The following is a 26,108-nucleotide window of genomic DNA, read 5'->3' as shown; positions in this document are numbered from 1 at the left end:
GCCTCTGATGCAGTCTTCTCTGCCTTTCCTGGCTTCAACTCATGATCTGCTTGTACCACAGGTTTACCACACAGCAAGGGAAGGAGGATGGGAAGCATACTTGGTTCCTAAAGGAGAGGTGTCGGACGGGGTCCTCAGCTGCCAGGGAGATGCTGCTGAGCAAGATGAAAAATAGGATCAGGTTGGTGAAAATGTTATCGTTAACGATTCGATGGCAGTGGACACGAAACCTGCAAGAGAGAGGAGAGGCACAACTTTATCTATCAGAGAACAGCAAGACCTGGGAAACATTCCCCCCTCCTCTTTTGCCAGCAGGACTGGCCCTGGAGGATTGTTCTGCAGAGCACCTTCCCTCTGCCCCAGCAGCAGGGAGGACGATGGGCCCAGGAAGCTGTGCTGGGTGCTGGGCAGCCGTGGCTCTCCAAGTCATACAGGTCATGCAGTGATGCACATGGAGTGATCCGCTGCCTGCAGGACTCACACTTGGTGCATTTGAATGGAGAACAGTCACTCCCTCCTGACAGAGCCTTTTGTCATTCAGATGTGGTCTGAAACCTGCCAACCTAAAATTATATCCCTTGCTTTCATTCACAGAACCATTCCCCATTCACTTAGGGGGAAAGCAGCAGAAATGGGCTTTGGGGTGGCCAGTATCTTTCTGAGCTGGGGCTGGAGTGTCACTGAGCAGGAGCTATGGGGGATCTACCTTGCTAACAGGGCACAGACCTGGCCAAACCGATATAGGGCAGGCTGGCATGTGCAAAGGGCTTCTGGAAGGACATCCTGCCATGCAGGCTGTCTGCTAAACTTCAGCCCAGTATAAAAAGTGCTTGGTGCTTTTAGTGGGAAACCAGCAGGTAAAGAAGCAGCAGTCTCCCATTAAACAGCAGCATGCTTACTGGAGAACTTTACAGCACATTCAATATGTTATCAGGATACGAGGAGTTAAACCTCGTAACAGTCCTATGCATAATTCCAGAGGCACTTCATTAATCTATTTAGCTCTGCTTTTGGATGTTAAGCCTCCAAGCCCCTATTATAGCAATTTTACAGATGATTGCAGAGGTTAATTTACTTCTTCAACAAGTGACAGCGGGTGGGTGGCAAAGCTGGCATTAGAGTCCATGAGTCCCAATCACCATCAGTCCCTCCCTGTTGCACATACCCAAGGAGGGGTGGCACAAGCCCTGCTGTGGAAAGACTGGCTCTGAATTCAGCTGTGCTTTTACAGCCCTGCCTTACTTTGGGGCCATGTTTTGGGGCCAAGTCCCCAAGGAAAACGTTGGGATACATGGTACTGCACAGAACACTGGGCAGTGATCTCATTTCTGCACCCCTGGAAAGATTAAATCCCCTGTGTCATAGCTCAGCCCTTCACTCGCAGTACTGGTCTCACACATCTGTGTGGGAAAGGCAAACGGGGCAATGTGAAGATACATTGCAGGAGCCCAAGGGAAGAATATGAGAGAAGAATTACTCCCATCAGCCTCCCCACAGAGCTATGGACTCTCCTCTTTCTCCTTCCCTTCCTTCTATACTTGTTTTTGATGTGTAGAGAACGAGCAGAGACACATCAAGTCCCTACTGGGAGTGGATTTTGAGCAGCCACTAGAACAGGAAGCTCCTACATCACGCTTGGCTGATTGCATGATGGCTTGCTTGCAATTTGGACCTGAGTATGTTGGGGGATTCCAATTACTGACTTGCCTCCAAGTCCCTTATTTCTGAAGCTTTCATGATTTGTGCCTTTAATCAGCCTTGCAGGTTCTATGAACTCCCACTGAATATTGTTGGGAGTTCCCTGCAATTGTGCTTTCATAAGAATTTCATGCCGGGGTGTTTGGAGAAGAGACCGGTCAGAGGTTGCTGGTATAAAGTGCTGGAAGGGAGCTCTGTACCACATAATCTTTAGGGCCCAGCTTGAAAAGGGTACCTGCTTTCCGCCTCCTTGTTCCAGCTAAGCAGTCTCTTAAATACCTGTTGTTAGGACTGAAGATGAAAAAAGCACTGGCATCAGGCATAGGCACAGCCTTTTCCTTGAGGTGCAGCTCAGACATCGGGCGAGGCCGAGGGCCGACGGGCATCTCGGGTTCTTCCTCATCTTCCTCTGCTGCAAGAAGCGTTTTAATCTTTTAATGCAAAATACAATCTATTCTGGAGTGCTGGAGCATTTTTCTCTGTCATAACTAGAGCTAAAAACTAAGAATCATTGAAATAGGATGACAAAAGCTTGAATTTCCTTGTCCGCTTGCTTTCTCCCAGGCAGCACCCACCGCCCAGTGCTCACCCTGGCAGACATTGATCTAATCTCTCTGTAAAACCATTAGTGCTTGTAAACCCACCATATCATCACAACAGTCTCCTTATATGCTTCACTGCCCCTTCTGAAAAAAGGCTTCTTCTAATGACTGACTTGAATCTTTCTTGCTATGGTCTAAATCCATTGTCTATTTTCTTATTTTCCATGGACACAGAAAATAGAGAATTCCCTTCCTCTTGCAGAAGGTTTTTATATATTGAGGATCGTTATTACACCTCTGCAAGGATTTCTGGTTCCTAGAGCAAAAAACCAAGAGTCCTTCCTGAGGTGCTGTGTTCCCTAGGTCTCTGACCATTCTTGCTACTTTCCTCCAGATTATTTGCAGGATTAACCTGCAGTTGATGTTTTCCTGGTGCAGAGGACAGCTGGATTACTTCTTACATCTTTAAGTACTACCTTCCTGTTTAAACGTCCTTCATGGGCATTTGTTTGTATTACACTCTGGCATTAATTTGCCATCAGTTTCTGATTTGCACAAAGCATAGATTATTTACCACAGAACAGCTGCCTAGTCTGTCACTCCCCCCTTTGCATTTGTGCTGCTGAGTTTTCCCAAGAGTGGCACTTTGACCTCATTCTAATTGAATTGCATCTTATTTTCTCCAGACTGTTCCTCCAGTTTATCAAGATCTGGTTTTGTCCTCTTTGTAAGGCTCTCCATGGAGCCACTGCCACATCTGGGATTGTGTCTGGATGAGTGCCTGTATATCCTGAAGCAAACATGGAGCATGGCCACTTTGACTTATACCAATCAGAAATTCTTAAAATTATCCTTTTCATAATTCAGTGGGGGAAAGATTGAAAAGGTGGCAACAAGGCTGAGCTCTTGAACCTGATGCCTATGGAGCAGATCTCCAGGCACTGTGCAGATCTGTGAGCGCCCTCCTCAAGGTAAAAAATGCAGATGGAGGATAAGTGGTATGTGAAAGAGAAACTTCCACCTTTTAGGATTTCTTCTACCTGCTGAAGTCGGATGCTGTTTTGTACATTACATGATAGGATTTTGCTATTTTAAAGATCTCAATCCTCTCACTTAATCAGCAAGACAGGAAAAAATATTTTAAGAAGGAGCCTGACAGGTTAGATGTAACAGATTCATCTTTCAGCCCATGCAAAGGAAGAAACTCTAGTTAAAAGGTTTATCTTGAGTCCATAGAGTGACATAAGTTCCAGGAAAAGCCTGTTCCTTTAGGGTCAGGTACTGTACTTGATCTGGTAATGGACACATCAGAAAGAATAGATGAATCAGCACAGATCCTAATCAGAGACAGGAGAAAAGTGGCCTTTCCAGTGCATGCCATTATTACAAGCAAATAGGATTCTCTCTTTACACTTCCAGTAGCAAGAGTTCACTTGATAGATTTTTGCATAAATGTTTGAGCTGGTACATAAAGTTTGTACTTTTAAAGCCAGTCTATTTTTTAACAGCTCAATTTCATGTTGCAATATATTTTATAATACTTCTACAGGCTTTATTAAAGAAACGTTCTTTCGGAAGTACTTTTGTGCATAGTACTTGTAAAATTGGTGTTAATGGTAATGGCAATATTTGTATAATATTACAATACTTTGCACTTGCACCTTTTATCTAGAGGTTTCAGAGTGTGCTGACAATAAGCGAGGTAAGCAAATACTTTTTCTTCTTTAACAGTCCGAAACACCAATACCCATGATCACATGGGATATTTGAGACTGTGACTTAAAAAGACTAGTATTCTGAGGCCCTGTTCTGTGCCTTAATTATGAGATCATTCTCTTTCTTTTATTCAGAGGAATGCTTAAAAAAAACACTTTTAAATGGGTATGGAACAATGCTTCAGGAAAATGGACTCTTAGCAGAAGGATCAGCCCTGTGAAAGCCAATTGTTTCTCTCCTCTTTTTCTTGTGTCTGCCATATAGCAAGAAATATATTGATGATTCTGGCACCCACATACCTTCAGACTGGAAAGCATGTTCAGTTCCGCAGACATAAATAAGGAATAATGTTCTAAATATTTTTCATTTAAAGTAGGGTCCAGGGCATAGAAGAAAGCAAACACTGAGGCCCAGATATGCAAAGTATAAAATGATAACAGCCTCAGCAAAGGTCACTACCTAAGCTATCTACTTACATATAGAACCAGTATATTGGGCAGTTGCCAGCATTTGTAGAAGCAAAGGTCAACATGGTGGTCACAGATGGGCTGGGCAGCACATAGGCAGCAATCCAACACTTGTTCTTTGACTGTTTTCTACACCTAAGGTATATTTGTGTTTTAAAAGTGACCTTTCTAGTCAAGCTTGCCACGAAATCATAAAGAAACATGACTCAGAGTTGCCAAGTTTAGATCTAGGTTTGAAGTCTCCTAAAGTTCAAGGAAATTCAAATCTGGGACTGTCACCTTGAGTTATGCTTGATTAGATTGGTGATGTCCTTTAGCTGTGAAGCCATAAGCACACACAGGCTACAGTGCAACATCAGTGAAAAATTCAATGATGAGGATGTTGTTTTTTTTTTTTTTTACTGTACAAAGACCAGAACTCTTGTGTAAGAACATTGCTTTGATTCAAGCTCCCATGAATCATTCCAAGCTTTTACCTTCATCTGACATTCTGAATTCTTTGTCTGTTTCTGTACTAGACTGCAAGACTAGCTCCCTGTCTTCTTATAATAAACATATCATCCTAATAATGCTTCTAGTGTACACAAATCTCTGGAAGAACTAGTCTCTCCTTCCAACAAAGTGGATAGGTGATCTGATGAGCTGCAAGTACACAGAGTATTCTGGGGGCTAAGAGCAACACTGTATAGTGAACAGCGTTGGAAGAGGTTATTGAGAAAACTGGTCGAGGCAGTGGAAACAAAATAGGAGACTGGGAAAGGTAGCTTGAAAGAATAAAGGGAAAACAAATGACAACCTCCAATTGTTTCTGAACACTGGGTTAAGATGAAGGATGTTTTCAGAGGATGGAATGGTACACACCCATGGAAAGGTCACAGGCACTAACAAAGTAAACCATAAACAGAAAATAGGTAGAACCAGCTGACTGCATCTAAGAAGCAATAGGATGCTTCACTCAAAGCACAACTGAAATGGATCCACATGCAAGTGGGCAAGAAAAGGTGTGTTCTGAGATGCCCTCTATATGTCTGCACAGCATCTCCTGTACTACAGCTGGACCAGTCAGCAATCAGCAGGATTCCAGACTGGTCAGATGGCCTCAAGGGAACTGGACAGGGGTGCATGTGGGGACTGGGAAATTCTTGCTTGCTAATGCCAGGGAAAGCTTTGGAGCCTTGTTCCCCAATACTGACTATACAAGGCGATGTGACATGCCACATCAGCTCTGAGAGGACCTTGGTGTTCCTGAGCTTTATACAGCAGAATGGAATAGATGACTATGGTAAAGCTGATCTAACAAGGGATTTACAAAACTTCACTGTGTTTGAGTCATACGGTTCACTTCCATGAACCCTGAAAGTGGTCAGGTGATTTTGTGAGCTGTTAAAGATCAACTTCACAAAGAATTAATAAACAATTCAGGGAACAGGCTGGTTTAGAAAAGGCATCATACAATGGCAAATAACCAAGATGCTCTCCCTTTGCATTTCTAATAGGAGATGGGAGAAAACCTGACCATCCATTCAAATTTTAGGTTCAGTTCAAGAATTCCAAGCCACGGCTTAGCACTCCAAGGCAGGAGTTAAAAGTGTTTTTACTTAATTTTCCACACTCTAATCCTATGCATAGCTGCAGATAAAATGTCCATGACACAAACTGTAGATGTAGTTTTTGTCATACAGTTCACATGCTGGACTTTCTAAACTGTTCACAGAAGGTAACTAAAACACAATTCTGTTACCAGTAGGCTTAAATTTGATCTACAGGTGACTGTATTGTCACTTGGAAAAAAATATAATGGTCTTCAAATTCAAGCCAGTTGCAAAACAGAACTCTATCAAGCTGTTTTAATTTGTGCTTCTGACTAAAGGCTCCCATAAACCCTTCAGAAACTGGGGATGTGTGTCCAGTAAGTGCCTGGGCCTGTAAAGGCACTGGGAAGATTAAAGCCAGAGTGACCTGCCCCAGGCAATGTTAAAACAGTACTGCACACTCTATTCCTGATAAATGGGCTATAAATATGGATGAATGTAAGTATAGCAAATGTGGGGATTTTTTGTACTGAAAATCAAATGCGATCAACAGTTTTCCTTTTTGCTTGTCTGAAACCCTTGTCCATCTATTTAAAATTAACTATTGTGTCTGTTTTCACCCTATCACATCAACCTATTATCAGACATCTATTTATTAGGAATCATGGAGTAGAAGAGAATGTAGTTTATTACCTATTACAGCCAATATTCAGTGATGCTGGGCTTCCACAACCATCTTCACAATCTTTTCTAGCCTCACTATTAGAAAATTCTCCCCTGGTGTGAATCTTAAATCTGTTACTTCTTCCTAATGAAGATAATTCCCCTCCTACCTGTAACAGGCTTTTATGCATTTCTCCTGCCTCTCCTAGCTCAAATGACCGCAGTTCTTTCCATCTTAGTTCTTGCTTCCTGCTAGCGTTGCTTTTGTTGCTTTCACCATGCTCTTCTGCACTCTTTCCAATTCAGCCTGACTTCTATGCAGAGCATCCAAAATGAGATATAATATCCCAGCTGAGATCTTATTAATAGTGAACAGAATAAACCAATTGCTTTGCTCTGGTTAGCTTTCACTGGCCAGTTAGAAGAAACCCATAACTGGACTAAAGGGTCATGTTTTCACTGTTTATAAATCTCACTACTTGCTTGCCATTTGAAGGACAGCAAAATGTTGTTGGCACCTGTTGAGCTTGTGAACACAAGATTCAGATTCTCTTCTAAGAGACTGTTACCTAACTAGCTGTCACCTCAGATCCTTTATTTATTCCTGCCTATATGCAGAGCCTATGACTTTCCATTTTATTTAGACGATTTATCCAGTTCCTCAAGAGCCCTTTGAATTCTAATGCTGCCCTCGAGCATGCTTCTTGTCCTTCCTAGCTTCATGTATCTGCAAATGTAATACACATATTTCCTCTTCCATCATTCAGGTCACTAGCAATGAACTGAACTGAACTCAGAGCAGGCTCTTGGGTTGTAGAACCTCACTTGGGCCATCACTACTTTCCACACAAAGGGTCTGACCAACTTTCCCAATCATTTAGACCATGGTTTTCTAGCCAGCTTATGAGAATGCTATAAGAGACAGTCAGAAGCCTTAGAAAAGCTAAAGAATATGACATCTACTTCTTTTCTCCTGTCTACAAGTCTAGTCAGATCCTTTTAGAAGAAAATAAGGGTGGTTTGACGTGATTTGTTCTTGGCAAATCTATGCTGGCTGCTAGTCATCTCCTTATCTTGCAGTCATATAGTTTGTTTAATCATTTGTTCCAGCACTTTTCCAAGAATGGTAGTTGAACTGACTAGCTTGTAATTCTGCTCCAATCCCCCTCCCCATTCAGGATCTCTTGAGGAAAAACTGCTCAAAGTTCTTCAACCAATCTTTTAAGTATCTGAGGATGAAGTTAATTAGGTCCAACTGACTTGAAAACTAGCCTAAGTAATGCTCTAGCTTTCTTTTTCCGATTCTAGGCTGAGATCTTATGCCTTTATAATTATGTTAATAAGTTTCACTACCTTTTTTGATTAGAAAAAAGTGCAAAAAGGCATTCAGCACTTTACCCTTCATGACTATCTGTTCTGAGTCTCCTCTGATCACTGAGTACTGAAAAAACAGACTGAAAACAAGGTCATATGTATATTTTCATATACAGAGATTTGTATATGATTTGATTTGGTTCTCTGTAATGCTTTAAAGAGAATCAAATCAAATCAGACTAATTGGTACAGGGACTGCAAAGAACTAAGTCCATACCTGTGCAAACACAGACAAGCACATCATACTGTTCCATCACGAAAGCATTACATGTTCAGTATACCTGCTGCCACAGTTTGGCTTTATGTACATTAGTAACTGGAGCTTCTCTTTGTCGAATCAGGGATAAGGGGAAGAAGATATATACCTGGCACTTCTGATGTGGGATATGGGCTCTTTTCGTCATTTTCATTGGGTTGATAATCATCCATGTTGATCTGACAAAATAAAGAAGGAGCAACAAAGCCTTTATCAGAAAAGGCAGACATTCTTCATTCCCTCAGACACTCAGGCTGTTCATGCCATCACTGCACAGAGAGTGCTGGCTGGCAGCAGACCTTACCTTGGTAGCAGGTGAGGATTCTCCATCAGCAGTGATCGATTTCAGCTCAATTTTCTCCTCTTTTGTCTCCTCCTCCACAGCTGCTTTTTCTATCTCCTGTTTCTTTTCTGGACTAGCAGTCCTAACAATTTTACAAGATAAAAAGTGAAGAGTTACAAAGGTGAAAAGTTGTTTCCTTTTCATTAACTTCATGTAGCACAGCACACACCGTGAGAACAATGGGCTGGCACCTCCATTCAGAGTCCAGCTTACATACCAGTGGCTCCACCGTGTCCTCATCTGCAGGCAAAACCACAGACTCTGTTCTAATTTTATATAGCACCCTGTTATTTTATATCTTTCTCAATGGCATGTGTTTGTGTTTGTGGGTGGGTAGGTGCATGTGCATGTGGGGGAAGTATGTGTTTAGGTCTGTCAGTAGAGATCTCTTTGCTCACCCAATGACAAAGGCATGAACCATTTCAACTCATATCTTGTGGACTTTCACTAGGTTGCCTACAAAGTTTTGCCCCTCACTGCACTCCCAGGGCCATGGAAACCTGCTGACTAGCATGCAGCACGAAGCAGAAAGATCTGCACAAGAGATCCCCTTCAAGTAGCGTTGAAGACAGCGAACAGAAATAACCAGTAAGAAGAGGCTTCTCTGCTGTTGGCAGCTGGGAATGACAAAGAAGCTCTACATCCAGCTTGTGCCTCCCAAGAGTCTGCAGAAACACTAAAAAAACTGGCAAGAGAACAGCATGTGGCATCAAAAGAGAAGGAAGCTGCTGAATCTTGTCGAGGGAACAACAGTCTGAAAACACGCCTTGAGGTCCAAAGCAACCAGAAGGTAACAGGGAGGTTCAAATGGGATTGTAACATTGACAGCATTCCACACTCATCCTCTGCTGATGCCCTGAAAGCTGATCTGTCATTCAGATCTCCTTTTCCCTGCTCATGGCATTGCAGCTGTGGGCACTCCCAGCTCATGACACCTTCTGTCCTTTAGTTTGAATTGTTTTACATAAAAATATATACATACATAATTCTATATATAATTACATTAATCACATATATAATCTATACACACCCACAGAGAAGTTATAAACATATATTACATATACACACATACTTGCACATATGTATGTGCATAATGCATGTAATTACACTCACAGGAATGCCTGCATATGAGTTGAGATAGGTGTATGCAAATGGATTTACCTAGCTAGCTTCTTCCTTTCTTTTTCTTCTTCTTCCTCTTTCTGTGCAGATGTTAAACTCTCAGCATCAGCAAGGTTGTCCACAGCAATGGCCAAAAATACATTCAGTAAGATATCTGTTTGTGTGCTACTTAAAGAAAACAGGCTTTGAAAACTGCACAACAACATTATACCAAAGGTTTCTTAATTGAAAATTTTTAGCAACCTGTCATCAGATCTCTTGGATTTTCCAAACTTCCATCTCACACAGATGTTCAGGATGTGTATATCCAGCATGCACAAACCTACACCTTCGATCTAAATGGCTAACATACTGTGTACCATTACCAGAATTTCACAACAGAATGACTGATAAAAGACACCGAAGTCCAGACTTAGATTTTAGTTTCCGATTTCCCAAAAGAGTCTCACTTTGTGCAACAAATCCCCCTGAAGATAAAGGGAGTGCTGAAAGTTTTGCATCTTTGACAGCTTCAGGCACTTTTATTAAACACTCATATTCAAGAGCCTCATACCATAAGGCACCAGGGATTTCCAGTTTTGGCCTATGTACTTGAGTTGAACAACCTCATGACAGGTATTCCCACAGACATGTGTGGATTTTATGGACAGCAAGTATAGCACTCTCATTAGCATTTCTGAGGCAACCAGAAAGAAATTTGTTTAGTCTGGGCATTGAAGAGTTGAGCTGACAACTCTGCCATCTCCTAGCAGAGAGTCCGTGCATGGCCAGTCATGCCCAGGTAGCCAAAGGGCAAGGAATTACAATTCTTTTCTTGTCTTGCTGGATCTCGTGTTACAAATCTGAACATCAGCTTCTTTTATAAATTTCTTGAGAGTGGGTTTATTACACCATGATAACTTTTAAGTAAACCCCAGTTCAAGGCTTAGTCTGGAAATACAGCCACCCCACTCCCTGGGCTCCAAGGTCTAATGGCTCCGAAGTCAGCCAGCACGTAGAGCTGGCTCACATTTTCCTCTGTAGTTCACAAGGAGGTCCAAATTGTAGCTTTTTTAAGCTGTCAGGCAGACTGCCTACCTTGACCTTCAGATAAGTGGAATTGCACCGTCTCACTTTGAAGTGAAGGCATGCAGGTCAACTGAAATGTCAAATAACAGGGTTTGAGAGATCTGAATTACGAGGAAAGGCCAGAAGATCCAGGCTGAGACTACAATGTGGCTTTATAGAAGAACCTTTATAAAACAAAATGTCACCTCTGACACAGGAGGGCCACTAAAGAAGCAGAAACTAAACATGAACAAATTTGGAGCAAACTGAGATATGGAATAGAACAAAAGCTCTATGTTATATTCAAATACTGTGAAAAGACACTCATAGACTAATCGTGCAGTGTGCTTTGGACCTCCTGGGATATGTACAGTGCCCTCACTTCACCTTGAAGCCAGAGAGAACTGAAGTTACTTAATACCAGCACAGGCTGGAATATGACAGACCACACGATTTTCTGTTCGAAGAACACACAGATTGCGGTAACTGAAATGGAACACGGTTCCTGTTAGTTTATACATGAATTAATATATGATCTCACATAAATCAATTATGTCAAACATATGTTACCTCTATTACAGCATTTGTATATACCATATTGTAGATTATACATATTTTTATTCCACATAAGGATTAGATGAAAGCGCATGGAATATATTACTGAAAAGGCAATTAAAGCAAAAATAGGCACTAAGTACAGTAGGTACACACAGAGATTAGTTTCTGGAGAAGATAGGAAAGAAAAACCTATGAGAGAATTAAGAGGAATGAAAAATAAAAACACTAAACATGTAAAGATACTAAATAAAAGCTAGCATGCAGAACTGGCACATAGCTGGCTCTTACAACTGTTTATATGCCTTAGCACTAGCTAAAATTAAACAAACTTGTTTAACTTTTGGCAGTGCAAAGTCAAAATTCAAACCTAGGGAAAAGGTAAAAATGTAAGGTATGAAATTCATTATTTTCTGATATAAAGTAGTAAAGGGTGGCTTTAGATTCAGCCCCACTTGAAGAAAAGGGTAGCATCAAAGGATACAGTTTCCACAGATGAAGAGGATGATGAAGTAAATACAGACCAACATTCCTGGAAAAGAGGGGCCGCCATAAGCCATGATCCCATCATACATCACCGAATTCCAGTCCTCCCCAGTCAGGATCTAAATGACATATTCCCACCAATAAGGGATACAGCGTTAGACCACACAAAGAATTTGAAAACCCCATAAACATAAAGATATCTTTGATCCTAAAGAAACCCCCCTCCCCCAGGATGATTGGAGACTCTGGCTGTGTCCATCTAGAAAACAAACAAACAAAAAAAACCAACCAAAAAAAGAACAAGGAAAATGCAAAGAGAGACTGTTCTCAAAGTGTAAAAAAAATCCCAGATGTCCCCTTGAAGATGATGCCTGCAGCCAAATGGCTCTCCCAGACAACCCTGTTCAAGTCTCCCCACCTCTCCCAGGCATCTCCCTGCCATGTGCCTGTTGTTTCAGACAGGCTGCACAACCTATAGCACTGAAGACAGCCCTTAGCCCAGCCCTCTCTGCCACTTCCCTTCACCTTGCATGTAAAATCATCATCCTGACGCTCTTGGTTGATTACTCTCAAAACTGCAGATATTTGTTCCCCAGTACTGTGGGACAGGGGAGGACAGCTGCAGAGTTGGGCTTTGTCATGCAGGCGCTGCCCTAGGACATGGCAATGGCCATTCCCTTGCTAGACCCTGCTAAGTCCTGGTGGCCTTGCTACACACGGGCTTTGGCTCTGGTTCCCCACTTTGGGAGGAATTACCCCTGTGCTGGCAGCACAGCATGGCACCTTGCTCCTGGAGCTCTTAGCCTGATGTCCAGTCTCAGCGACTGTCAGGTTGCAGGGGAAGGGTGCAGGACCTGTTCTCTGTCTCACCATGTGAACACAATGTGTTGGCCCCGCTGGGACCACTTTTGCCCTTACCTGAAACACAGTGAGGAGTGACTGAGGGAAGTTGTCGAATGTACTCCTCCTGGTCTGCATCTCATCAAAATTAAACTTGCCCCCAAAGAGCTGCATCCCCAGGAGAGAGAAGATGATAATGAAGAGGAAGAGAAGCAGCAACAGGGAGGCAATGGAGCGGACTGAATTCAGGAGTGAAGCCACAAGGTTACTGAGGGAGTTCCAGTATCTGGGAAAGAAAATAGAAGCAGTTAAAATTCCTTCAATCCAAGACAGGTGCTCATGGACTGTACAGGATATCAGTTCAGGCTGCCTTCTGTGTATAAGCAGGCACTTCCAACCACCCTGTTAAACACTGAATCATTGATGTGCTTCCCTAAGATAATGAGACCTACTGCAGCTAATGAGTAATTTTACTACCACACGTGTACATACACAATTCTCTCCACCTCCCACCCCATACACACACCCAGAAGATTATTGCAGCACTCTCCATCTAAGGCTCTGCAAATCTATCAATATACAGTGATTAGTTCTTGCTGCTTCAGTGAGTTACATTCTAACCAACCTCATTACAACACTCACAGATGTTATGGCAGCCAGAATATCTCACTCCAGAGAATGGCCTGTAATAACTAACAAGAGCAGATGGGGAAACAGTTTGGATGCAAATACAAACTTGTCCAAAATCTGGTGTGTGTGAGTGTGTGCTTGGGCTCACTCACAGATAGAGGTTGCTAAGCTTTCTGGGATTGAGAGGAATGAGAAAGATATTAAAGGTCCTTTTACACGGACCTTAAAAGAGACTCCAGAGCTACATCCATGAAGGTCAGAGTTTCCTTTGCTCTTGGAAGAGCACACCATCACTGCTTTTTTGGGTATCAAACCCACTATACTTCCTCGAGCAGGCTGCAGAACATTTTGGAAGGGATCCATCCAAGAGAAAGGACACCTAAGACCTGTTCTCCCAGCATATTCAGGCTTGTGCCCAGATCAGACTGATATACGATGTAGAGAAAGGACCTTCTTGCTCTTGTGTTTCCTCTTTAGGATTCAAAGAGATGCCAGCAGCATGCTCTGCTGCAGTGTGTCAGTTTGCTTGCATTCTTTGCCAGCCTGCAAAGCAGTCATGTGTCGGAGAAAGACTTCAGAAAAAATTGCTAAAGAATCCACATCACCCATGAAGCATCTTCCACTTTGGTCTTGCACCTGCTCAACCACTCCTAGTCTACTGCTTAGCTGATCACGACCATTTCTCTTTTATGCAGTTTTGAGTCTGACAGAGCTTTCAGACTGGGCTGAAGTATTAGCTGTCATCTTCCAGTCACCTCATTTTGAATGCACATTACTAGCAAGCTTCAACAGCTTTCACAGGTCTGCAAGCCAGTAATGTTTGCCTGTGATCTCCAAGACTTCCTTCTAGTACCATCTCTTGTGGTCTACCACCATGCTTTGAGACTCCACTATGGCCAATGTCCTCTGCTCCCTTCTCCCAAAGCCCTGAACACTGAACCTTTCTTTCCTTAGAGGACTCTGAATTTCTAGCCATATTTTCCTCAGACAAAAGTTCCACTTGAGAAGGATGGCAGACATGTCTAGTGCTCTCGCTCCTCTAAGGAAGCCTGATCCTTCAACATACAATTTTTTTCTGAAAGTAGTGTAGACGTTAGAGACAAAGGTTCTTAAAATCCCAGTCAAATTAGTATTTTTAACATGTCAGTGTAAAAAGAAGACTTTTCTTGTCCCATGGAAGACAGGCATGTTTGAGCAGCCCAATCACTTTGTGAAGGTTAGCGATCTGATCTGCAGAGGGACACTGCCATGTCCTCTGAAGTTCAGCAAGTAGTTCATCTCCAAGGACTGAGCTTCAAAGAGAACTGTGATGTTTTCCCTCCAGCCCAGCTTCAGCACTTCAGAGAAAACCAGAATGCTTTAAAGTTTAACTGCAATTAAGGACATGAGCAATGGAACACTACAGAGCAAAGGTAAGGGCATGGAAGCTGTGGGCTCAGTGCCACCAAATATCTGCACTGAATGTGCAATGTAACAGCTCACTGTATTTGCATTTATGCTTACAGCTCACATACTTTCACACTTTGCAAGGAAGGGAAAGTGACATAGGAAAAGGGAAAAATTAATCTCTGATGAAACTTGACTGACTTTAGCATCCTTAAATCAGAAGTTGATGGGGTCCAGAATATCTCACCAAGTCCTCCAGTGTCAGCCAGGACACACATTTTCTAGGTCTTTCTAGCAGTACCCTTAAAAGGCATACAGTAAAGCTGTTACACATCTGAATAGTCTCAGTGACTCACTTTAAGCTTAAATGCCTTGCTATCTCAGAGCACAGAGTTCTATCAGCTCTGCATTTCTTACAAAAGGCTCAATACCTGAGATTCAGATTCTTATGTAACTATCAAACTCACAGCTATTAACTGAGATGACCTCGTGATAAGATTAGTGCTGTTTTATCTTTGCACTGAGGGCTAGCTAGAAATACAGCACCATTAGAAAAGTAAACAAACCAATCAGAGGGGAAAAAAAAAGAGAAAAAGGAAAATGGAGAGGATAAGGAAAGCTTCACTTGACTAGGATGTGAAAATAACAATTGTCTTATCTTAGTGTCCTAGAAGCCTGACCTAAGGTTACCATCTGTCACATTAGGTGGTTACAGAACTAACACGAACACCCCCTCAAAGTGAGATCTGGGGTTACTCCATGAAACATAAGGCTTTTAAGTCAGGAATGAAGCTCAAAGAAGTTTCTTGCTACTTCATCCTCCTTGGTTAATATACTACAAAATAAAAATAATTACAATAAATCTCATGGCACTGCTGCATGGAATCAGAGGTTTTGAACCAGGCAGCAGCATATAATGGGAGGTACAAGAGTAAGTGCTGCTGCTGCCTCAGACTTATAGGGAAATGAATGTACTTTTTAACATCTCCCACTTGCAGATCTCAGACCCTTAAGGATGCCAGTGAATGAGGCACTGCAAAACCCCAGTGAGTACGACATGATTATGATCCCTGTTTCAAAATGGAGGAATGATGCAGAGAAGTTAAATGGTTCATTCAACATCTCACAAAAAAATCAATTGCAGAACTAGATTAGAACTTAATGTGTTCTTTTATTCTCTTCCCTCTCCTCTCCATTGCCTTCCACTATGTCTTTATGACACTGGCAATCACAGATGCAGAGTTTAAAACAGTAGCAACAGCTGGCAGTCTCATTGTAGGAAAGTTCCCACACTGTTCATCCAATATAAAACCACTTTGAAAGCAGGTACAAAAAAAAAAAAAAAAGGTGCCCTGTCTTTCCTCCCTATGAACAGTGACATATCTAGTGGCGAGATTAGGCATAAAATATCAACTTTCAGTATGCTGTTGCCAATAAATTGATTTATTTTTTAAGTATAAAGGACTAAATACAGGGATTTATAAAGCAGTAAAGGACTATTTATAAAGAGAAAGTAATTTGTCTTCTCATAGCAAAGGGAGAGTTTCTGCACAGCCCTGTAAAAATTAGAGAGAATAAACCAAACAGATTATATTTTCTGCTTGTCTCATATACAAGACTAAATGATTCTGAAGAGCATAATTTTGGAAGAAACATTTGCTCTTGAAATTGTAAATGTGGTTTCTAAAATGATGCATTGTTAATCTGATGGTGTCTTTTATTTGTTTCTATTATATCAGGGGGCTGTATTTGTGTTTTTCCTAAAAGTGTATCATCTTGATGCACCCAGATTTTGTTTGTGCTTGGTGTTCACTGTGGAAAATCCATACAAATATATAAAGATTAGGCTACCTACTGATATAATCTCACCAGAGTAATTTTCCTCCTTTGTGTCTTTTTAATGCCCTTGGTTATCACTATTTCCATCTCCACTGTGTCCCCCCATGTATTCTTCATGAATATATGTATTTGACATAAGCCACAGCACTGTGCCATTCACTAAGAAGAAAATTAACTCTATCCCAGCTGAAACCACGAGGACACCACTGTCATCCCTCCTACCCTTCCTAGCTTTCTAGGACTGTACCTTTTCTGTATTATCATTGCACTCAGGTGGTGTATTCCACTAGTATAGATAATGCTGTCAATAAATCATCATTGTACTTAGAACTCAGTGAATAGTGGAAAAATTTGTATTTTACTGGAGAACACCAGAGGTAAAAGTTTTGCTTTAATTCTCTCCTGCAGTAAGACATGAGTGGGCCTAAACCAGTGCTTTGGAGTCTTGTGCTAGGGCCTTCCCTATGAGGGCGAACTTCACCCACAGAGGGGAAAAATCATGAAGAAAATTATGAGTAATTAAAAAACAGATAAATCTAAGACTACTGCCACCTACTTGCCAATATTTTAGGAACAGGAAAGAAGGCAAAATCAGATGAATACATTATTCATTATGAGTTATTCCTCAGCTCTGTGCTTTATACATAGACCCATCTACAAATTTCAGGAGATGTAGTCCAGGTAACATTTGCATCCATGCAAAATTGTATTTTACTTCTGCTGCAGAATGAAAGTAAATATACCTAGTCCTGCTGCTGGTTGGTTTGAACATTCCGTGTCTGCCAGAAGCTTTAGGAATATTTGAGTACTCCAATAGCTCAAGCTTCCTAAAGCATTAATGATATCCTCTCAGCATTTGCCTTTCTATTAGAGAATTCTCTTAGCTAGATTATATATTTTGTGTAGGAGTGGAGAAACGTCTTGTAAAAACAATGACCTCTCCAGGATGCTATGCTGAAACTTACGCGTTTATAACTATTGGTATGTTGCCCTGGGTGTATCTGATTACCCAATGCCTCAAACAGCTACTGGTTTCCTCAGAAACCAGGCCTGGGACTCAGTGATGACAGCTTTCAGACCCAAAAGTCCAGGAAAAACAGTCACCAGACCAGAGATCCCCACTATTTCTGAAAGGGCAAAGATGCCTCTCCTGCTGGAAACTCTTGTAGCTGGAACATTTTCCCTTTTCTATGATCACAAGTCTAAACAGACCACCATTTTTTTCTTTTTTAATAGTTGTAGGCTTGCTTTGGCCTCCCTCTCTGAGAGTGTAAACTGATTTTCTGTCTCTGACATCTGACCCTGAAAATTATCCACCCTGCCAGAGAGCTGAGGCTCAGAAGCTTTAAGGGTAAATCTTGTACGATGTGTAAGTCCAAGTCTGCTGGTTTTTAATGCCTCTCAGCTCTGCCATCTTGACTGTCTTCCAGTTTTGGTCTTGTTTTTGTCATGCGCTGTGTTTTTTATCTCAAATTTGTCATAAATTTCCTTTGGGGGAGTTCATAGTGATTCTAGGGACATTTTCATAGCTGAACTTGCAGAAAATGCACTCTTCCATCATCTCAGTCAAGCTTTCTATAAGGTGCTGACTGGTACCCACATGGGAAAAGGCAGGCCCTGTGCTGCTTCGTGTGAGCACTTGGATAGATTTGTTTCAAAAACTCCCAAATGAGTAAGTTGGGATCTGATCTCTCCTACAACCTCCCCACAAGCTGAACATCCCCTGCCACCAGGCTGGTGTTTTGGAAGTACCTGACTGCAAGAAGCAGTGACTTTCTAATAGACACTACTGTGCCTTTACGCAGAGGGAGAGGAGAAAGAAGGAAAAGGAAAAAGAGGGGAGACTGGAATGTGGAAAAGGCTGGTTTCTTTGTAAAGCTGCTGCTTCATGCTGGACTCCTTTGAAGAAGAAGAGTGGCAACGTCCTTTGCCTGTAGCAGCTGGTGTTGACACTCTGCCATACAGGCCACTGTTGAATCTACTGGAGCTGGCATGGGATCCTCAGTCAAATGTTGTTTTGGCTCAAAGCAGTCTTTCAGGCTCCTCTCTGTCACCATAAAGCAACAGAAAAGGTCACAAGGCTATCTGCTGTTTTATTTTCACTCTGTTTTTTGCAGGGAACTGTAAGACCCCAAGCTCAGCTCACACTGTCCTTCCAGATTTCAGTTTAATAATCTGCATGGTATCAAGTGTCTCCAGGCCCCTAAGCTGGACTCCTCACCAATCCTTACCACTCACATCAGGGATACCCAGCCTGCACAGCCCTCCTCATCTTGCCACAGACGTCAGAAGATGAGGACTGCCAGCCTAGCACTCTCACTACCCACTTAGTGGTAGAAAAAGTGAAAAAACAGGAATGTGAGTGACTTGTACCTATATATGTTGTGCATTGAGCAGTAGCCCTCCTTCATTCCCAAAGAAGCACAAACCTACCTTGTGATTTTAAATATTCTTAGGAGTCGAACACATCTCAACACCGAAATGCCCAGTGGTGACATGATCTTTGTCTCAACCAGAATAGTTTCCAGGATTCCTCCACATACAATGAAACAGTCAAAGCGGTTGAAGAGGGACACAAAATAGGCCTGGAGACCAAGGCTGTACATCTTCAGCAGCATCTCTGCCGTGAACAGAGCTAGCAGCACCTTATTGGCAGTGTCTCATGAAAAACAAACAGATTAATTAAACTTAGTCAAAAGATCATCACAGCTAACCATAGGCCCTTGCCTGTAAGAAATTCCTTCTGGGATCAGTCTGAAAGGTTAACTTCAGACAAGCTTGGGTCAAAGAATGGACTTCAAAAGCGTGGGCATCTCATTCACAGAAATGTTTTACAAAGACGCTTACAGTGATTCTTATGTATTGCACATACAGCTGCGATGTATTACACAACCATATAACCTCCGTGGCAGTGACATGCCCTCCTGTGCACAACCTCCCATCACACTTGTCATCTGCAGATGAGAGTGGGAATAGAAGAGCTGCTGTGCTACCTACTGCTACTTAATTAAGCCTTTCAGCTGCTCTCACCTCCAGTAAGGATTCAACTGTTCTGCAGACAGAAGAACGTTATAAAATAATCACTCTTCCTCACGTCCCCGGTAACTAGACTTTATCACAAATGTCATTTCAGGGAAAACCTTGGAGAACCTATAGCTCCCAGTGGCTATCCATATACCAGAAATCCAGTTGCTGCAAATATATATTCAGCATAAGCTCCTGATTTCACCTACACCCAGTGAACACTGCTTTGGCTGGAAACAAGGAAGTTGCGTTTTTGCTGAAACTCCTCCCATTGCAGGCAAAAATTTTGTTGTATTATCTAAGATCCTCCACAGAGAGAGGACTATTTGGAGCTGTGTACGCTCCTTTTACATTGTGTGGTTTAATGCATCAGCTCCTCCCTGAGGCCTCTTTTCTGACACTGACCACTATAAACAGAACCATCAGCCTCTTCTCACCTTGGACCTCCGTGAGCCAGTCTGGCTGGTTGTAGTGCTCAGAGGCAATGGTAAGGGTGTTGAGAAACACAAGGAAGATCACCAACCAGTAGAAAACATTGGACTTGACAGCGGCACGGCACTTTCTTCTGCAGAATCGATTCCATCGGCGCCAGTAGCGACTTGAAAAATTGGAAAAGGAGAAGATATTTTCAGATAGAGATCCTAAGGCTATTGCAAATCTCTGTCAAGAGAGACTCTAGTCTTGATTATTGTTCAAGAATGGCTGAGAATAACTTTAAAGTTCACCCTGAGAAATGTTCTCTCATTCTCATCCAAGTTAACAGTTGTGATCATCCGTCCATTAGCTAGAGGAATAAAGTTAGCCATAAGCCAATTTGCAACATTTAGGGGTAAATAAACCGCTTCAAGCAATGTCTTAATCTGATTAAGACATCCATTGCAGCTACCCTGAGAGGCTTTTCAGCCCAGTTCCCACAAAAATAATTATTCTTCTTGTATTTAATGCTTGTGGCCTGCAATGGGACCTTGCCCAGCCTCAGGATAGTCAATGAGAAGATACTTTCAATATACCATGGACCTCTGGAATAAGTCCTTGGAGAGGTGAGGTCACATAAAATCTGTGGAACATTTCTGACATTCAGCAATGTTCAGGAGTAAGCCCAATACATACAAGGACTCTGAACAGAAAAATAAAACTTAGGGGACCTCAGCATCTCACCTTCATGCCTGGAACTAAGGATACCATTTGCTAATCAACAGACCTTTTAAAGTTTGCTTTCCCTGAATGCATCCCCTCGTGTCATTGATTTCTGAGGGTAATTAATAACCACAGAAGATATTTAAAGCTAATTACACACCTCCTACTCTTCAGAATTTAACTTGCATAGCAACCAGTTTCCAGGCAACACTTGCCACTGTATAATAAATCTAATAGTTTTATATAGATATTATACATATGTGTGTGTGTGTATGTGTGCGCATACACAACACTACAGGAAGAAAGAATTTTTCTTGGCTAGTCTTCCCTTATGTATTATTTCCAGTGATAAACTATGGCCATGCTTGAGGTCAGGGTTCAGCACCTATATGAACAAAAGCCAGGTGGTGTGAAAATTCCACATTGGCCAAGAGTTTTGTGACAACATTTTTACAGGTAATCAAATCCAAGCTGTTTTAGCTATGCAATTTATAAAGGCACCCATGCTAGCACCCACAAACATTTAATAAGGGTTGTGTGTTTTGCAGTGGATTTGGGACAAGAAACGATCTTCCCAATTTTCAAAATGGGCACAAGACTTAGACATACGTGTTGTCATGAAATCATTAGCAGTCCTGTATACACTTTTGTGTGTAGTTGTGCACAAATGTGCATGCATATGACCATGTGATGATATGAGTGGGTTTTTGTGCTTACATCTACACACAAATAATTCTACAGATTGTAGGAATGTGAGCATGTATGCAGCTCTGCACAGGGATGCATATAGGCAGTATGTACGCATATGTGAATTCCTGAATTTACATTACTGTTCATTATTCAGGTAAGCTAAAGAACAGAGTTTCTCACTTGTTTCAGTTATTCTGAAAATTAATTTAGTTTTTTACAAAATTGACTTTGAAATCAAAGTTATGAAGGCAGCTGGCCTCCTACTGTAGAGGCAGAAATGGACTGGAACCTCAACTACCAAGTTCCATGAGTTCAGCCAGCCTTTCCATCAGAAGCCCACTGATGACCACCTGGGGACTACTTCACATTTTCAAAAGCCTTAAGTTAACAGGAAAACTAATACCACCATGAAAACTCTTCATGTCCCATGGTGAAAGGGAGAATTTCAGAAATAAGATGCAAACTTCATCAGTTGAAAGATTTACAATCAAGCAAAGCAGAGTAGTGCAATAAAATGTAGGGAAGAGAACCTTGAGCTGACAGGGTTGATGTTGATGGATGTAGTATAATTATGTGGTTGAACTTTTTTTCCCTTCTGCTTTTATATTTTATGACTTGAGATATGTAGGTAGCAATCAGATAGGTACTTCTGAGTCAAATACTGTTAGTAGTCTCTGTGCTTTATTTCAGTAAGAAACTGAGAAAAAGGAGATGACTGACTAAAATCTGACAAGTTTGGTAGTATCTTCTAGAATCACCACTGTGTCCCACAGATGCATGAGCATCCTTACTTCATAAAGTAAGGAACAAAACCAGTGAAAAGGAGGAAAAGTAAAAGTCAGTTTTACTTACCTAAACTTTGATTTTGAGATCCGATGCCTGAAAGATAAGAATTGCCATTAAAGTCTCTGAAGCTGTCCCATACCTCCCAGGTTTTTATAACAACAAGAGAAAGAAACAAAGTTAAGCTCAATTAATTTTTTAATGCATGCAGTTTTCTTCTTGAATCCCCTGCAAGTCAGTGTAGGCACTGGGCATGACTAGAATTCCCTGACATACAAATCTTGGTTTTTGGCAGAAGTCATGAAGCAGGAGTCATGCCATGACGGGATTCTACCACCTACAGACATCAGTGAGCTAGCTTTTCGCTTGGGTAAAAGGCAGGCCTAATGCTAGGGGCACTCTACATCTGTTACATTTATTTTTTAAGTATGACTCTTTTTTCTTTTAGTAACTAGTTTTGGGGTTTTTTTCTTATATTAAAATATGTATGACTTTATACAGACGGACTTGTTGCTTTCACACATCACCTGTCACATATATAAGCACATTATGAAACCAGGGGGAAAATAATGCTTTCTTTTTTTTCCAGCATTTGAAGGAAAAACAGTTCATGGTGGATATTTTCAAACTTGGAAACTAACACTTGTCTTTGTTAACTATGCAAATTGGTTTGAATTCAAAAGGGTCTGAGCAATGACAGATTCTGCTGCTATCAATGAAATTTTGGGAATTAAGTATTCCTGAAAATTTGGCCATGTTCCCACTATATATGTGTTTAAATATCTAATTCCACACACTTGGATTTATTCATCTAAACAAGCTCATTAGCTTTTTCTGAGAAGTCACAGGGAAAGCTAGAGATAGACCTCAAATCTCTAACCACTACCTTGCTCTGCTTGACACATCATCTTACAAGGCCCGTGAATTCTTTGGCTGTCTTTTGGTACATACATAATGGTGCACAGAGAGAAATAAACGTATGTGGATGCAATGACATCAGTCAGATGTGATTTAGGAAGTGGCAAAATTCACTACCAATAACAGAAGAAATGAGAATCTGGGGAGTGACTACGAAGAAGATACTCCTGCTGGGTTGAAGCATTTCTTAAGGTTCCCTCCATGATACAAAAGTGATCCATTGTTGACAACAGTCAGCAAAGGTCTTACTGTGCTGGCTTAAAAATGGCTTCACTGTTAGTAGGGGACAAAACAATTCTCAAAAGCATCTAACACCACTTTCTGTAGCAGTCTTAAAAATGGTCATGTCCCCATTTGAGGACATCAGTCACTGACAAGTAATCAGTGATGGGTCAGTTTCCTTATGTGGAAGAGATTTTAATGAAAGAAACATTTCACCAGCAGATGGTTCAAGCCAAAAAAAAAAAAAAAAAAAGCCTTTGCACTAATATATCATTCCTGCTGTGTCACAGGCAGCTTTTGTAGGCCACATACTAGGCAGCAGTGGGGTTAAAGACACATGCAAGAACTCTGTTGGTAAAGAGCTGGCACTGTTGGCACTGGCTGAAAAGAACATGCTAAATTATTCTGCAGAGACAAAGTAAGCTTTAACAAGGGTGATGAGTGAAGCACCTACAAAGCACATCCTTAATGTTAAAGCTATCCCAACTCCTCACTGAGAACTCTTGCTTTATCAGTGCTACCTACAAACCGTGATGGATCAGATTTACAGGCAACAGGAAAGAAGGCTCAAAGACAGGGGAAAGAAAAAGAAGAAAAAATCACAGTGAAGGAGAAAGCTGGGCACTGAAAAGGAGATGGCAAGGACTTTCACAGGAAGAGGCTGGCGGTGGGAGGGAAGAGACCAAAAGACATGTCATGGGGAACCTGCCTGATGGAAGGTGAAGGACAGGGAATGTGATGTCCTCTGGTGACCTCTTTGGCTAATGGCTTCCCAGTAAGGGAGCTCTGTGGCATTTAAGGAATCTTTTATTTATTTAAGCAAAAGAGATGCAGCAGGTGTAGTACTCATCATGCATATGATAATTATATCTTTGGAGCATTATGAGCAGCAGCCAAGTGCATTCAGTGCTCCCACAGGTTAGCTACAGCCTCCCCCCACCCCACACCTTGCCTTACTGCTATGGCAGAAGGCTTTATCACATGTGGGTGTGCTATATATATAGAACAGGACAAGGAAGGAGGAAGAGCTTTATATTTAGAGCAGAATCCAAGAGTGAAATGGAATTTTGGAAACACAAACTGCACAATAACTGATTCTGGAAACATTATGCCTGAACCTGAAACACATTTTTCAATGACCCTTATGATCAATTATCTTTTGTCTTTCAGAAGCAGGGTTAACTATATCATATAAAAAAATTCTTTTATGTCATCACTAAGGGCTGTCAAATAGCCTGGGTTAGGGGCCTTGCCATAGCTTCTTTGTCACTCTCCAAACTGGTGCTTGCCAGGAGTTCAGAGTGGACCAGATTCTCTGCTGAGTTTAAACATGGATCTTTTGCACACCTGGTACACTGGGAACTTTATGCCATTGGAGGAAAGAGAGCGTCCACATTTGTGTCCAGCTCTGGAATGTCTTTAGAAACTATTGTTTAAAATCATGGTATAGGAGCCTATCCAAACATTTCAGCTCACTACTGAGTGTTTTTATCATAGGAACCGTGTAACTCAAATGATCTTTTAGAAAGACAAACACAAAAATCAGACCTCTGCTGCTGGACTAGCTATCTTTCAATTACTCTAAAACTCTTCTAACCTTACATAGTTATGTACCACATACAGATAAGACAGTGAAGTTTAAAGATTTTATCAACATAAATTCAGAATAATTGGCACAATTCAAATGCAGTGAGATACGCCACATTCTGGGAAATAAAGTCTTTGTTTATCATGGTGGGCACCAGAGAAGAGAAACTATACACTTCTGAAGGATGTATAACACTCTTGTATAACAGGGATTGAGGACTTTGTGTAATTGTACACTGAACAAACAACTCTGGAGAAAACTTGTCAGTCTCCAAGCACGACACAAAGGCCATGTTACAGTTGTTTTCTGGGTATAGAAATTACTAAACATAACCGTGAAATTATCTTGCATGCTGGTCACAGCTACTTTTACGGTATATGATCCCACCTATAGGCAACTATCCTTGTGATAACTTACAAAGCCCTTGGATACTAGTAAAAGCTCTCAGAAAAGCAGTAATGCAGAAATTGACTTACTGTGCTTCTAGGTTACACACAACTTTGAGGAACATCCAAAGAGCTGCCCTGTGCATATTTTACAGATTTAGAACTGTAAGAACAGCATGCAGGTGTGATATTGATTCTGTTTTGGTGCAACATACTGCATTCATGCAGTTACTGGTCAAGTGGCACAACATTTTCCCCTCTATCCCTGTTGCCATTTCATTGCTTCTAGTTAGGATGCTGCCATCCTGAAGAGAAGATGCACACCTTAGGGTCCTTTTCCCAGGTATTACTGGGACAAGAGCATACAGTGACATGACATTCTGAGGTATGCATGCTACATACCTGATAATCTCTAAGCTTAATGAAGTGTTAGGGTTAATTCTACCCTCAGCTATGCCTCTGTGATTCACACCAAAGCAATGGGACTCCGTTCTTCTGCCTGCTATCCTCTGCACAATGCAGTTAATACTGTGAAAATGTACAGGGACATGCAATGACCGTTTCTTATTTCTAACCATTAATTAAAAGCTTCCAGCAAAACAGAACAGATGATGTGCCCTGAAGAACTTGTGTTCTGATGTGGACTGCGATCCTCCTGCTGAGGCAATCACTGAATTTCAGTGGAGTCCACACCGTGGTGCCTCTTCTCTTTTTTTACATTCTTGCCCTTCTTGCAGAAGCACTGGAGAGCCTGTTGACCTCACGGAATTGATGCTGGGTTTAAGAGAGAGGCAGTTGTTGGCCAGCAGCAGTAAAAACCTACAGAACATCCTTAAGAAAACTGGATCTGTCTAGCTTAAAATT

At 41.6% G+C, this 26,108-nt stretch overlaps 1 protein-coding gene across 1 annotated transcript in view; it reads right to left on the bottom strand.

Annotated features, from left to right (window-relative positions):
- Positions 1-26,108, bottom strand: part of CACNA1C (calcium voltage-gated channel subunit alpha1 C) — a 486,917-nt gene that overhangs the window by 85,180 nt on the left and 375,629 nt on the right. The window contains exons 11-20 of the mRNA XM_056339744.1: positions 22,200-22,226; positions 19,958-20,118; positions 18,930-19,155; positions 12,720-12,927; positions 11,800-11,920; positions 9,753-9,867; positions 8,553-8,673; positions 8,358-8,427; positions 1,978-2,110; positions 101-230 (exon numbers count right to left, since the gene is read on the bottom strand). Coding sequence (XP_056195719.1) covers positions 101-230; positions 1,978-2,110; positions 8,358-8,427; positions 8,553-8,673; positions 9,753-9,867; positions 11,800-11,920; positions 12,720-12,927; positions 18,930-19,155; positions 19,958-20,118; positions 22,200-22,226 — 1,312 coding nt within the window. The remainder of the gene's footprint in view (positions 1-100; positions 231-1,977; positions 2,111-8,357; positions 8,428-8,552; positions 8,674-9,752; positions 9,868-11,799; positions 11,921-12,719; positions 12,928-18,929; positions 19,156-19,957; positions 20,119-22,199; positions 22,227-26,108) is intronic.

This window comes from Falco biarmicus, chromosome 5, assembly GCF_023638135.1.
Source record: "Falco biarmicus isolate bFalBia1 chromosome 5, bFalBia1.pri, whole genome shotgun sequence".
NCBI lineage: Eukaryota > Metazoa > Chordata > Aves > Falconiformes > Falconidae > Falco > Falco biarmicus.
The sequence above is the reverse complement of the archived record's forward strand: the minus strand, read 5'-3'. Positions and strand labels throughout refer to the sequence as shown.